Source organism: Cajanus cajan, chromosome 11 (assembly GCF_000230855.2).
Source record: "Cajanus cajan strain Asha chromosome 11, NIPB_CcT2T_4, whole genome shotgun sequence".
Lineage (NCBI taxonomy): Eukaryota > Viridiplantae > Streptophyta > Magnoliopsida > Fabales > Fabaceae > Cajanus > Cajanus cajan.
In genome coordinates, this window is record NC_138527.1 from 30922557 (window position 1) to 30937540 (window position 14984).

Sequence of the window (14984 nt, forward strand, 5' to 3'; positions counted from 1 at the left end):
GTTTTTTTTAAATACTTTTTTTTTATAATTTTTATTATTATTATTATATATATACTCAAAATACCTTTATGCCTCTTGCACTTTTTTTCCCCTCACCTTCATCCCTTCCCTCTTGTCTTTAAAATTAAAGTCATTTTGATCTTTCATTTTTTTACAGACCTCACGAAAATTAGTTTCTATAATGTATAAAAAAATATTATATTACAAAAAGTAGTTTCTGTAATTAAAAATTATTAGAAAATTATTGAAATTAGTTTCTGTAATTTATTAAAAAATTATATTGTGAAAACTATTTTCTATAATATAATTTTTTTATATATATAAGAAATTAGTTTTAGGATGTGTTTGGAAATCAATTGAGCTGAATTCAATTGGGGTCGAAAAAAAAATATACTGACTAACTTTTACATTTTTATATTAAATATGTATTTATTTTAAACATAATTTTGATATGAAATTCAAACATACACTTAGTATTATATATATGTATTGTGCTGAGTCACTTTTTCTAAATATTATGGAGCCCAAAATTAAGACGAGGAAATCCATTTTACATAGCCAGCACCATTAGGGCACCCCAATAGTATTTAGAATCATTTTTTTTCACCAAAATAATAAAATCGTATCCTAATTTACATTAATTCAAACATTTATTCCTGACTATATTCATTTCTATTTATTCGTATTTTATAATCATATATATATATATATATATATATATATATATATATATATTTTATAACACTTTAATTTACTTGTTAAGTCAATACCTTTTTTCCTCAATTATTCAAGAATATTTCATTTTTCTTAATTTTTAATCAACCTTAAAATTCTTCTAGTTAAAAATTACAAATCAACATTTAAATATTTATCAATCAAATCAGCCTTTTGAATAATTTTCAATTTATATTTTTAAAATCTCGCTTGCATTAAAGAGCTTCAGTTCCATCTTTTATTATCGTTTTCCAATATTCCATTTTTTGTATCTTGATGAGAGGTTGGCTACTGAATTTAATTTTCCTCACTATTAACCAAAACAAGGGAAAAACATAAAGATGACCAAAACTTCTATACTATCTTTCTTTCAACTGATGGGTTGTGGTTTTTTGACTAAGGACTATCTATAAGATGCAATATGTACATGATAACTCTATCCTTTGTGAAACCAAAAATTAAACTTGGTACATCATCCCAACTTCCAGAGATGATGCATGAGGCACACCAGTGACAAAAGAGGGTGCCCTGCTATTTCTTCTTAGGAATTCATACACAATATTAATGGCTATTTTCTTCAGCATGCTAGACCCTGGTTTGGCTCTCATGTGTGTCTGTCCTATAATGTAAGCTACCCCAGCCTCCCTGGCTTCCATCACCTCCTCCAACTCTTCCATTGCACTTGTGTCAATCTTTGGACTCTCTGGTACCAAAAATCTTACCCTTTTCTTCTGCTGGATCACCTGGGGTGACTTTATCTCCTTTAGTTCAGATGTCCCTGGCATGTCTACATTCTCAACATTATCCTCACTCATCAACATGGAATGTGTAGAACATGTCCCTACAACTGCCATTCTGTCATCCTTTACAGGCTCATCATTTGAAGAGCTCAATGCAGTACTTTCTGTGCGTATGAACTCTGCTATGCTGTATAAAAGATCATTCTCAAAATCTATATCATCTTTGTGGACATCGCGGTATCCATATCGCACTATGCATCGGTAGAGTCTGAACTCTTTTGGACCAATGCGACCAACTAGAAACCGTTCCTCGGGTCTGACATGCGGAACTGGCACGTGCTTGATGCAGAGAAAAACTAGGACCTGATGAAAGGCTGGGAGGTTGGTTACAAAGTGGGAGAAGATTACTGGAATTCCAGACACTAGCTCGGTGTGTATAAGGCCAACCCCGCGCACTCGTACAATACCTATGCTGGGACCTAGGCCGAGTAGCCAGTTGATGGAAACCTTGTTTTGAACATCATATTCATACTTTTTCAGTGTGCCATAGTGCCAAACATACATGAAAGTCAGAAATACAAGAGCCAATGCAATAGGCACCCATGCTCCTTGCAGGAACTTGATAAGAGAAGCAGAGAAGAAAAGAGCCTCAATGGTGCCAAATATGAAAATAAACCCAAGTGCAAGGAGAACATTTTGGTGCCAGCATAGTACAATAACCAGTGACATCAAACAGGTGGTCACCAGCATCACAGTGATAACTGCCAAACCTGTTGTGCAAAGTAAAGTATGTCATATTCTTGTCAGAAAGAAGCAGATACTAATGACTTTAACACTCCCCCTCCTAGTTATGATCCTAACTCCAAAAGTGAACCAAATGTCAGCTCAAGTATATAAAGTCATGCTACCCAGAAATTTAGCATAGTTAACTTTGAATTGCATTCTTCCCCAGAAAAATTATGATTGCATGTTCTTAAAAAATGCATCCTCTTGATGCGTTTTGTTCCATATTATATTGCCACAGAATTAATACATAAAATTGCAATCAGTGTCATACCTGAGGCATTACCAAGGCGCTTTGTGTCTCTGAAACAAATAGTTACTGCCAAACATAACAGCATTAATAGCCAATTGATCTCAGGGATATATATTTGCCCATGAATTTTTGATGATGTGTGAATCACTTTGACTCTAGGGAAACAACTTAATGCAGAGCATTGCTTGATAATTGAGAATGTTCCAGTGATGATGGCTTGACTTCCCACGACTGCAGCAAGTATGGCTATAATCAAAACAGGCCATCTCAATTTGTCTGGAAAGCAAAAGAATGAAAACTGTCAATTAGCTGAGAATTCCCATCATCTACTTTCTCCCTCAAAATGAATGAGTTACACCACCTACCTGGTACAGATACGTAAAACCCAAAGTGATAATCTTGCTCAATCTCATGATGTTTAGATAGATAAGCAGCTTGCCCCATATATGCAAGAATTAAAGACGGATAAACCACAGAAGTAAAAGCAATCTGCAGAAAATATGTTAAATAAATAAGCATTTCCAAAAGCTAATTAACTATATAACTAAATCAGTTCAGACTTTTTAGTGCATTGATCTTACTGAGAAGAGATGTTAGCATTTATCAAGGAACATAAATTACAACTTTTGGAGTGAACCATTCTTGATAACAAAATCAACAGGACCAAAATTTGAATTTGCCAAAAAATACTACTGTATTGTGTTTGCAGTATATACTACGTAAATGCAATATTAGGTAGATCCACTTATCCTATATAAATGAATCCAAATTTAAAATAGCATACCTTGATTGATAATTGTGTAAAGTGCCCAAGATCAGCAAACATGGCTTCTGATCCTGTAAAAGTGCAATCAAAATGGTGTGAATACTGGAATAAAATTGGCACAAAATCTAAGTTGATCATCAAGCAGACAGACCAACCTGTTATGCACAGCAAAATTCCACCAAGGGCCATCCAACCTCCTTTCTGAGTTTTCCTTATAAGTTGGAAAGCATAATATGGGGAGAGTGCTTTGTATACAAGAGGATTCCAGTAAAATATATTATATAGCCCAATGGCACTAATGCAGAAAAGCCATGTGATAATTACAGGAGCAAACAAGAAGCCAACTCTGTGTGTGCCATAATGTTGAAGGGCAAACAAGGCTATCAATATGATGCATGCAGCTGGAACTTCAACATCTGCCAAGCATCAAGTTTCAAAAGTAATATCAGCATAAGGAATGTTCCACATTTCTCAGATAATAGAGAAGACTGGTATCAAGATTCTAAATGAAAATAGAAGCAAAAAAGATATATGATGGGCAAAAAAGAATTAAAGCATATTAGAGCTGCAACTAATTTCTTTGTCTTATTTTCTCTAATTCAAAAACTAAACTATAATTTGTCAAAAAATAAAAATAAAATCTGGCAATGGACATCCAAGTTTACAGAAATCCTGTTATTTGATAACAGCTATATTAGAAGCAATTTCCCCTCGACTTTGTTCATGTTTTTTCTATAACATTTTTAATTAAAAGATATATTTAAATTTATATAATTATTTAATATTTAATAAAAAAATTAGTGTATCTCTTAATAGCTAAAAATACTAGCTTCTGAAGAAAAAAAAAATACAAAAGGAGTTCTATCATTGAATTACTTTCTACTTAGGATCCCTAAAAATATCTGTTGAAATGAAAGTTTTTGAGTAAACACATGACTCAAGTTTCAATTGACAGTTTAACACTGGAATTGAGTGAGACCGATATGGAAACTACCAAAGTTAGAAGATACACCACATTATTTCACAGTCCACCCAATTCATCATACTGGTTGTTGTTAAATACATTGCCTAAAGCACTCTCTGTGATTGCAGGCCTTCACACATGTGACTCACGAGGATTTCAACAAGGATACAAAAATAGTTTACCCTAAAAGTTCAGACAAATGCAACATCATGACTTGTCCTTAATGCACAGTTTCTCAGAAGAAGAATATCAAGAAACATCACCGAGCTGAGAAAAGCCTAGCGTACACAAGTAGCACAACTAAGGAGATAAATTACTACAGATGTGATATTATTGGACAAAAAAGAGCTTCTTCTTTTCATGGAATAAAACGTGTTCAGGTTAACAGGAATCTCTTTTCCGATCAACAGCCAAGATAATTATGCATAAAGTATCCAATTATGACAGTAATCCAACTTTCAGACAAACTATCAAAAAAATAAAGCTGAACTCACATGCATGATTCTCCTTGGACATTGAAAGCTCCAATCCAGACACAGCTGAGAAAACTGCAGCACACATTCAAACAACTCAACTCAGTTCCTCATGAAACCCCCCAAAAAGTCAAACAACAAAACTTACATGCAATTCCTTAAGTGCTTTTGATAATATTCTCCGATCAAAGTCAGAGTTTCAATTCAAAAACCTATGCTTACCTTTAATTTAAACATTTATTACACCAATTATCGAGACAAAACTTCAATTCTAACCAGAACTAAAAGCGCACAAAAAAAAAACTGCATCCAAGTTTTCTCCAAAGTCAAAGGACAAAACTTACACGCAGTTCCTTAATTGCTTATGGTGTTCTTCTATCGTAACTATCAGAATTGGAGTTTCACCTGGAAAACATCTATTGACCTTCATTGTAAACATTCATTAATTATTACCCGATCAAAGTGTCCGAATTGGAGTTTCACCTCGATAACCTTCAATGTAAACACTTAGCATTATCCAGATTATCGAGGCGAAACTTGAATTCTAACCAGAGAAAAACACCAAAAGCACATCCAGACACAAGCATAAGACGATGACGACCACCGAATCCATGATCTCACCAGAAATAGCCGGTGTGAGGATGCCATCCCCAATGACCATGCAAGTCCCAATCAAAGCCAGCACCAGCAAAACCCTCTGCAGAACCTTGCGCTTCTCAAACGTGGCTTTAAGCCTCGAAGCAAAGCTCCTCTCGGAAGCGACGCCGCGAGAGTCCTTCTTGTACTCGGAGAGGTCCTCGTCCGCCACCTGGCAATTGGGGAGAGAACTCACCCTGGCGTGGCGGCACAGCAGCGAGTACAAGGCGAACGTGCCTCCCTCGCCGTTGTCGTCAGCCTTGAGCACCACGAACACGTACTTCACCAGCGGAACCAGCGTTATGGTCCAGAACACCAGCGACAAAACGCCGTAAAGCTCCTCGTTGCTCTCCGAGTGCTTAATGTCCTCCGCAAACGTGCTTCTGAACACGTACAGCGGCGAAATGCTCAAATCGCCGTACACCACTCCCAGACTCTGGTACGCCAGCGTCGCCACCGCTCTCCACGACGACTCTCTCTGCAAAACAAACGCATTCTCAGGCAATTCCAATTGAAACAAACACAAACATTGCTCGTTTTCTTCGATTCTTTCTTTCTGCTCTCACCTTGCTAGCATGGTGCCGAACACGTGTTCCACCTTCTAGATCCATCGCGCGCACACTGCTAACCAACTCTCAGTGAACCATTTTCCAGAGAGATTCAAGGCTTCAAATGAACCCAGACATTAAGAAATTAAGATGCGTGTGTGCTACTTTATATATTTTGAGTGTGAAATTTATTTAACTAGGAAATAAAAAGAGGAAAATTAATATGTTGATTTAATAATAACTTTCAAGATCCATGATGGGGTATTAAACAAATCCAAGGAATCCATTTTTCTCAGTAAAATAAGAAGATTCAACTATGAGAAAACGACTTCCCCAGCTTTCAACTAGGTTTACTTGGAGAATAAGAAGGAAAGATGCACACGAAATATCGGTTCCATTATTTTATTTAAATATAACATTAGTGATCTTAATATTTAAAAATGAAAAAAAAATTGGTTATAAAAATTATTTAAAAAAAAAAAAAAAAAAAAAAGGTTCTCTTATATGAGAAGCTATCTATGGTGGCCAAAGCAGTTGAAGAAAAAGAGATTTTGCGCATAAAATTTAGAAGTGATAGTGGTGGGGTTGGTGAGGGTTTAGCCTTGCTTTTTGGGTAAAATTAGGGGTTATTTGATAAGAGCGTGATCTTTTCCACATGGTGACACGCTAGAGGAATAATAGAGTGACACGGTTATGTTAATTTTTTGCAATTTGGTAAGAGAACTCGAGGTTAAGACTTAAGAGGGAAGGTTGGTTAACTAAGCAATTAGAATTTGGAAACCTTCAATTACTAAAATTGAAGGGAAAATAGAGATAGATATAGAGATCAAACTTTGAGATGGGATGTATGTGAATTTTCAATTCTCAACATTTTCCATTTGTTAACGCTTGGTTTTGTAATTGGGAATGTATCTATCTTTTCTTTTTAACTTTTGTTTCCTTTTTCTTAATCAAATTTGGTTGGCTTGATTCGTTTTTGGTTTTGGAGAATCTTGCAACTAGTGTAAGATATTGAATGGCTTTTGATTATGATAGTAATAAGCTAATAACTTTGACTGCCTCGGAATATTTTTTATATAGATAGTATATAGTTAATTACGGAAATAGAAGAGTGGAAATAATAAATGTTTATTTATTATTTCTTGTGCAAAAACTATAAAAAAGAAAGTAATGTTTTATAATATTTATAAAGAAAATCATTCAAACTTATTTAATAATAGGTTTGAATGTATGATTATGTGTAAAATATTAAATCTAAATTATTTTTCTTCTCAAATTAAATAAACTTTTAAAATTTAATCCAGTTTATTTGGATTTGAGTCAGGTGAATTACGAAAAATTAAACTAAATTATTTTTCTTAACAAAAAAATTAAACAACTTTTTCTCTCAATTGAAAAGTTTTCTTTTTATAGTTGATTGAACTAATTAAATTTTTGGCTTCAACTAAAAAGTAAGGAAAACAAAATGATTCTGCTAAGTGCTAACTAGGCATGACAATCTAACCCACTCTCGTGGGTATTCGCCCGAACCCGCCCCGATTTGAATGGGGAAAACCCGTGTTTATCGGGTTCGGGTTCGGGTTCGAGTTTCCCCGATTGATAAAATCGGGGGCGGGAGCGGGGGCGGGGATGTTAATACCCACCCCGCCCCCGCCCCCATACCCGCCCCGCCCCCGCCCCCGCCCCGCTTAATAATATAATTAAAAAATTATTTATATATATATATAAACCAAAATTATAAATATTTATATGTAAAAATTTATATTATTTTACTTTTTTATTTTTTTTTAATTATTCATATTTATTTAAAAGAAAAAAAAAAGGAGCAGGAGCAGGAGCAGGAGCGGGGGTGGGGGCGGGGGCAAGGATGGTTTAAATTTGCAGGGACGGGGGCGGGGAACGTAAAACTCGCCCCCGCCCCGTTGTCATGCCTAGTGCTAACCAACTCATGCATTCTGAATAGGCTTAAAAAATTTCTTACCTTTTCATATTAAAAATCACTCGTGAATTTTCTTAAACACCAGCCACGTTTTGAGATATTACAAATTGTTACTTTGAATTTTTTAAAAGAGAAAAAAATAATAGGCTATTTTTTTTTAAATCTTTTATAACATTTAATTCACAATTTTAATCTCTTAATTTTGAATCTACAATTTTAATTACTTAACTTTATGATTTCTGTAATTTTAGTCTAATTATTAAATGTTTATTGTCAAAATTGAAATATTAATTACTTGATATTATCTAAATTTCATAATAATAATTATTTAATGATATTTAGATAAAATTACACTTCAATTTTCTATTTTTATTTTTATAAAAGTAGTAAAAAAATTTAAATAGGTTAAAAATGACAATAAAAGTAGAATTCAGTTTAAATTTATTAAATTTAATTTTTATATCATTTATTAATATCAAGTTATAATCATCATTACAATTTTAACAATCAACAAATAAATATTTAATAATTCAACAAAATAATAAATTTTATAGAATTCTGAACTTAAAAAGTAAAAGAGCGCATTAAAAATTTGATATTATAAATTTATAAAGTACAAAAAGTGTAATTTAATCAAAACAATAAACATGTATTGTTTTAAGATTTTTTTTTAATAAATGTTTTTTTAGACAAGTTAATAAATAAAAAATTAAATGATTAGTATAGTTAAAATCATGTATTTTTAATTATTTATATTTTTCATTTATCATATTTTAACAGGTCCCCCATCAATTTAATGATAATATATATAGGATTATCTATTGCTTCAAATGATTAACATGATTGGTAACAACATACTATTTTTTTTATATAATAATAATAACAACAAACTATATATATATATATTATATTATCAGCTATGTATAATAATATACCCCACAATGAATTCTTTTAGATAAGTTGTGCGTCATTAAAAATTGATAGTGGCCAAAGTTTATTTATTTATTTATTTATTGTTTATTTTGGTAAAACTAGTGATGTTGTAGTGACCACTGTTTAAGTTTGTCCTGTTTATGTATAAATAAAATGTTTAAAACACGAATAAATGCAATCAATAATCTTATAGTAACTGCTGGAGAGAGACCCCTTGATATGAGATATATTTTGTCATGGTGCAGAAACATTTAATGAAAGGCCATTTTAATTTGCTTAAGTTAATAATAAGGTACTGAAAAATGAGTACTAATAGTGAGGTACTATTATTATGGTGTTGACCCAAAATTAGAGGTGATAGGCTATCACAGGCAATACTACCAATTTGATTCTGATTCTGTATAAGTAGACGCTCATATTATATTATGTGCGCTCACCCTAGTGGAATGGAATCGCATATTCAGAGGAACCATCATTAATTCGTTGTTTCCCAAAATCTCTTTTTTAACACTATTGTCTGTCTTTTCACGGCCTAATATTTTGACAATAACCATCACTCACTTTTTTTTAATTAATTTCCACCTTTACTCAAAATAAGAAAAAAAAATATAAAGAAAAGATGTAAAATTATTGAAATTGATCCAAATCGTTATTATATAATATATATATATAATGCTAAAATTTATAATTAAATTTATATTGATTAATTATAATTGTGGTGATTTTTTTTAATCTAAATGGTATTTTTAATCCAATATATTATATTTGAAAAGAAAGATATATTTATTTGATATATGTATCGAGATTAAAATTTTAATTGAAATAAATTTAAGTAATAATAAATACAAATAAGATACTCAATGTATGAGATAAATAATAATTGTTGAAACATTATTATTAAAAATGATAATTTAAAATAACAATATAAAAAATTAATTGATATGATTTATATTTAAATTTTAAATGATTTATAAAAAAATGTCATTTTTAATTTTAGCTTGTATGCGTTTAAAGTGATGTTTATTACAATGTATGATTTTGTATTTCCAAAAATATTATAATGTAGAGAAAAAAATAAACATTAAAAGGAAGATCAAATAATATCACTCGAAAACTCATACTTTTTTTAGTAGTGAAGTAGTAACGCTAATAGTAAATAGTATGGGAGAAGAGACAAAAAAAAAAATATAGGATAATTTTTATATTGGTTTGTCCTAATTACTGAGACTACATTCAGATCTCAATCCAACTTGATTGAGTTTTACTATCTTTAAACAAAATATAAATATTCTTTCAACAAGTCACTTATGTTTCAAACCTAAGTTTTATTTGAATTATCTCTTCAAGCAATCTATGCAAGTATTTTTTTCACACAAAGTCTCCCTAAGCTTTAATACCAATTATTCGTTTAAGTCAAATTTATCTAGAGTCAAACAAGTATTTTTTTACTGTCAAACCTCTCTAAACTCAAACAAGTATTCATTTATACTCAAACTTCTCTAAATTCAAACAAATATTCTTTTTTGGACAAGTCTTTGGAAGCTCGATCCTATAATAATAATTATATATGGGTAAAACTTTATAAATGTTATTTTGTCTTATAAACAAGATGTGTGATACAACCAATTAAGAACATAAGTCTTTACAAAAAAATGAATAATGATAATTTTTTACAAAAATTTTGTTTCTTTCTAGTTTTGAAGTTTCTCATATAGTAATCAGAAGAAAATGATTGTTGCAAAATCTTGAGAGTTCCTCACAAGATTGTTTCGTTTGTCTTTGTTATAACTTCGTTCCTTGAATTGAGAAGTGTTTGTTAATGCATTAAATATTTGCATTAATTGCATTTTACCAAATTGTCACTTCTTATTTGATCAATGAGATTACTTATCAGCTTTAAGATACCAAATAAACTATCTACGACGTGTGTCAACGAATAACAGGTTTTGCATAGACTTTTACTGACTTTTTCTGTGATTTTAGGAATTTGTTTGTCCTTATTTATTGTGCACAATACGTAATAATCAATTACTCATGTAGCAATAGTCATTACTTATTATAAATGATACACATTTAAGACTATATGAAGTAAGACTGTATCTTTTGTCCGATGACAGATTTTTTATATAAAGGTTTGCGTCTTATGATTTGTCTGATTTATATTTTACAAAAATATATTTCTTTTAAAAAAATATTTTATTTATTATCATTAAAAATTAAATTAAAAGCATGAGGGATTCAAAATCGTCTTTTAACTTAACATATGGGTTGAAATTTTATTCATAAATATGGATAAAATTTCATTCCTAAATATACTTGAAAAAAGTGTTTAGTTAGATTTTAATATTTTTAAGAATATTTTTAAAATTTTGAAATAGTTTAAATAGAAGTTAAAGTATCATATATAAAGTAATTTCTTTTATCCCTGGGGAATATCATATTCTCATTCTTTCATCACAAATAAAATCTTCTTAATCATAGAAATGTAACTCTTATGGAAATAAAATATATCTAAAATAAAATTAAATATAAATATATATTACCTTATTTATATGATATAATAAAAAAATACACATATTACCTTATCAATAATATAAATAAATAAATTTATAATATAAGAATTAAATAATTAATATTTTTGACGTTTCAACTAAATCAACTGCACTTAAATGTTTTATATTTCATGTTTATATGAAATAAAAAAATATAAAATAAAAAATATAATAGTTGCATATTCATTTACTTTTTTTCATCATTTTCATGGTTGATTATTTAGTTTCAAATGAGATATAAGAAATATTTATAAAAAAAATTATAAAATTATCTTCTTTTATTATATTTTTAAGTTAGTGTACATGTGTGTGCATGAGTTGTCTCTATTACATTAATTTTTTTTTTCTTTCAAACTCTAAATTTTAATAATGATAGAATAAACTACTTTTTATCATACTAATTAGAAAAAAGACTTGCATGCATGTTTTAAAATAATTTTTTTAACTTATTCAAAATTAAGTTTATTGATCATTTAATGTTGTTATTATAAAATATACTTTTAAATAAATTAATAGATTAGATCAGATTTTTAAAAAGTCATACTTATAAAAAAAATTATGATAGATAATAGGTCAACTTTAAATTTAAATTTTATAAAATAAGTTCAACTTGTATATTTAAAGTCTAAATTAACTTATTCTGTTTTCATCCATACTTTTAACAAAAGTAAATAAATATTATTAACATTAACGGCGAATAAAAAGGTGATGTGAAACAAGCGGAAAAAATTAACAATTATTTTCTTTGTAAGTAAACTTTAGAGAAAGGAAATGATTCTTAGAGTAAATTAATGACTAATTTAACTTGATAGACTAATAAATTAGTGCTATAGATAGTACTCATAAAATACAACCACAGAGATAAAATTATAACTCATAAAAATATGTTTAAGATTTTTTTTTATATAAAAATTAAGAAAGAAGAATTGATGCATTTGTTCAAGATGTTAGGAAAGTTTTCATGCTCAAAGATCATTTACATAATGATTTATATTTTTATTATAATCTAAATAGATAAACAATAATTAAATTATTAAAATTTATATGTGAAAGTGAATTTTACATCAATTAAAATCGAACATATTGATTGATATATAGTGACAAATATTCATCAATTTAAAATTTTTAGGATTTTGAGTCATAATATAATGTCAAATTCATTTATATGATTTCCTTCATGTTCGAGATGTTCAGTCTTTAATGTGAGATAAATAATTTAGAGCTTAGGGTTATAATGCAATAATTTATTAATTTTTAAGTTTTTATAATATTAATTTTTATTATATAAAAATTTATTAAATAAGGTCTTAAATAAATTATTTATTTAAACAAATCATTATTATTTCAAGATTGTGCTTCAAATTGTGCTTAAGAGATTTGAATTGAATTTCCTTCTAACTAACAACATATCAATGTCAATAATTTTTAATTAAAAAAAAAATATATTATTCCTTATATTTTTATATAAACTTAACTTTAGTCCCTATACTTTCAAATAAAGGAAAAAAGTCTCGGAACTTTTGAAAATATGTAACTTCTTACCAACTGACTTCATTATTAGTAACATGACAAATAACTTCTTACATTTGCGGTGGTTTATTTTATACAATTCGTGGTAGTTTGTAACTTCCAAAAGTTACGTTATTCGGTTATTCAACGTTTGATAGTTTTAAAAGGTCAAAATAAAAAATATATATATCAAAATTCGTACGTATCACATATGTAACAAACGTTTGAATATTATCATTACCACTAATGAAGTTTGTGGAAAGGGATCACATGTTTTCAAAAGTTTGAGATTTGATTTCATCAATTTGAAAATAAGTTTGATGAATTATTAAAATTATAAAATTTAAAAAATATTTTATCTTTTTAATTTTATGATAATCAATGATTAGATGATCATATAAATTTATCATTAGAATCAATTTAATGATGATAAATTGAAATAGTATACTTATAATACTAAATTTAAATATTGTTTTTGTTGTTGTAATTCGGATTAATAAAGAAAATTTAAAATTATATCTTATGCTTTATTATAAATTGTTATAATTCTTCATTTAAATGTAACTTTATCATAAACTATTTTAGCAATAATTACATGACAATGAGCAAGCAAAACAGAAAAAATTAAATAAGAACAAATTGAATAACAAATGCTTTTAAGATATTTAGTAAAGAGAAAATATGATGAAATTTAGGTTAAATTGCATTTTGTTCTCTTTATCATGTTTAATCCATAATTTCATATTTTGGTCTATTTATCAAATAATTATCTATTGATTTAATGTTGGACATAGACTAACATTAAATAGTCCCTATACTTATTTTTATTAATCTTTTTTAGTATCCATAGAGTTTAATATATATATATATATATATATATATATATATATATATATATATATATATATTTAGTCCTTATACTTACCTTTTTCAATCCCTTTTAATCTTTATCATTAATTTTTAGTAACATTGTCTCTTTTATGTTGACGTGGTAGTGATCTTTAATTTTGTTAGGATAAAAGAAAGGATGTTTCAACAATGAAAATCTTAGGTGAGTGAAAAAAAAAGATTCACGAAGCATCGAGGAATCCAATTTAAGATAACTTTAACAAAATAAATTCGATATCAGACATACAAAGTTGAATTAATACCTCTATTACGTCAGCATAAAAGAGACAACATTATCAAAAAATTAATGATAGGGACTAAGAGGATTAAAAACGTAACACTATCCCTTTTTGTTAATTATTATGTTTTTACGAATAATTATGTGTTATAGTATTTTGAAGTGTTTTAGGTGTTTTAGAAGTTTTTTCTAACTAGAGATTCAGTTTGACCCTAAGGGGAGAAATATATAAAGTTTCTTTTGAGATTTGAGTCTCAAAAGTTCATTTCTCAAAAAACTTAGAGAGATAAATTAGATATAAGGACTTTTAAACTCAAACTAAGGACTTTTAAACTCAAACTCCTTTTTTTCTTCTTCATAGACTCCCCGAAGGCATAGAAGATCATTATCGATCAATTGAGTCGTGATTTGAAGCAATTGAAGTTGAGGATTGGTGTTGGTGCGGAGCTTGCGGTTGCTCGAAGCTTGTTCTTTCTCTTCTTCTTCTTATTCTTCCTTAGTTCGCTTTAACTTTGAGGTAAGAGAAGTCATAACTTGGATCTTTGATAGATTGATCAGTTATACGCGCCTTGAAATTTGTTGAATGCACGATTTTATGGATGATTTTAAGGCGAGGATTGTCGTTTGTTGAACTTTGGGTGTTCAAGTTCATGAAGGTGAAGTTAGATAATTGATCCTAGTTGTTGTTGCATGTTGCTATTTTGGTATGGAATGAGTCATGGATGATGTATATGTATAATATATTGCATTGCATGCTTGGGATTGATTTCCTAGTTTTCAAGTGGGTAGAGCTAATCCGAGAGTTTTGTTAAGTACAAAACTCATCATCACATTGAGTGCAACTTCATGGCGCGAGACATGACTCAAATTAGAAGCTTATATCTTGGTCACACCATGCTTAAGATTAGTGGCGTCTGGCATGAGGAGAGACTATAACAACTGACTTGGTCATGTTAGACATGGTTTGAATGGTGTCGAGCATGAGGTGAGAGAATTGACTTTGTCTGATTTAGCATCGAGCATTAAAGGAGTGACATTGAATGTTAGG

At 29.3% G+C, this 14984-nt stretch overlaps 1 protein-coding gene across 1 annotated transcript; it reads right to left on the minus strand.

Annotated features, from left to right (window-relative positions):
- Positions 1-1056: 1056 nt before the first annotated feature.
- Positions 1057-6306, minus strand: LOC109801427 (potassium transporter 6). The gene is made up of 8 exons (XM_020362490.3): positions 5896-6306; positions 5315-5807; positions 4715-4768; positions 3412-3672; positions 3275-3327; positions 2856-2979; positions 2512-2766; positions 1057-2224 (listed from the first exon to the last, which is right to left on the minus strand). The coding sequence occupies exons 1-8, from the start codon at positions 5938-5940 to the stop codon at positions 1173-1175; spliced, it is 2337 nt and encodes a 778-aa protein (XP_020218079.1). The 5' UTR covers positions 5941-6306; the 3' UTR covers positions 1057-1172.
- Between the last annotated feature and the right edge of the window lie 8678 nt (positions 6307-14984).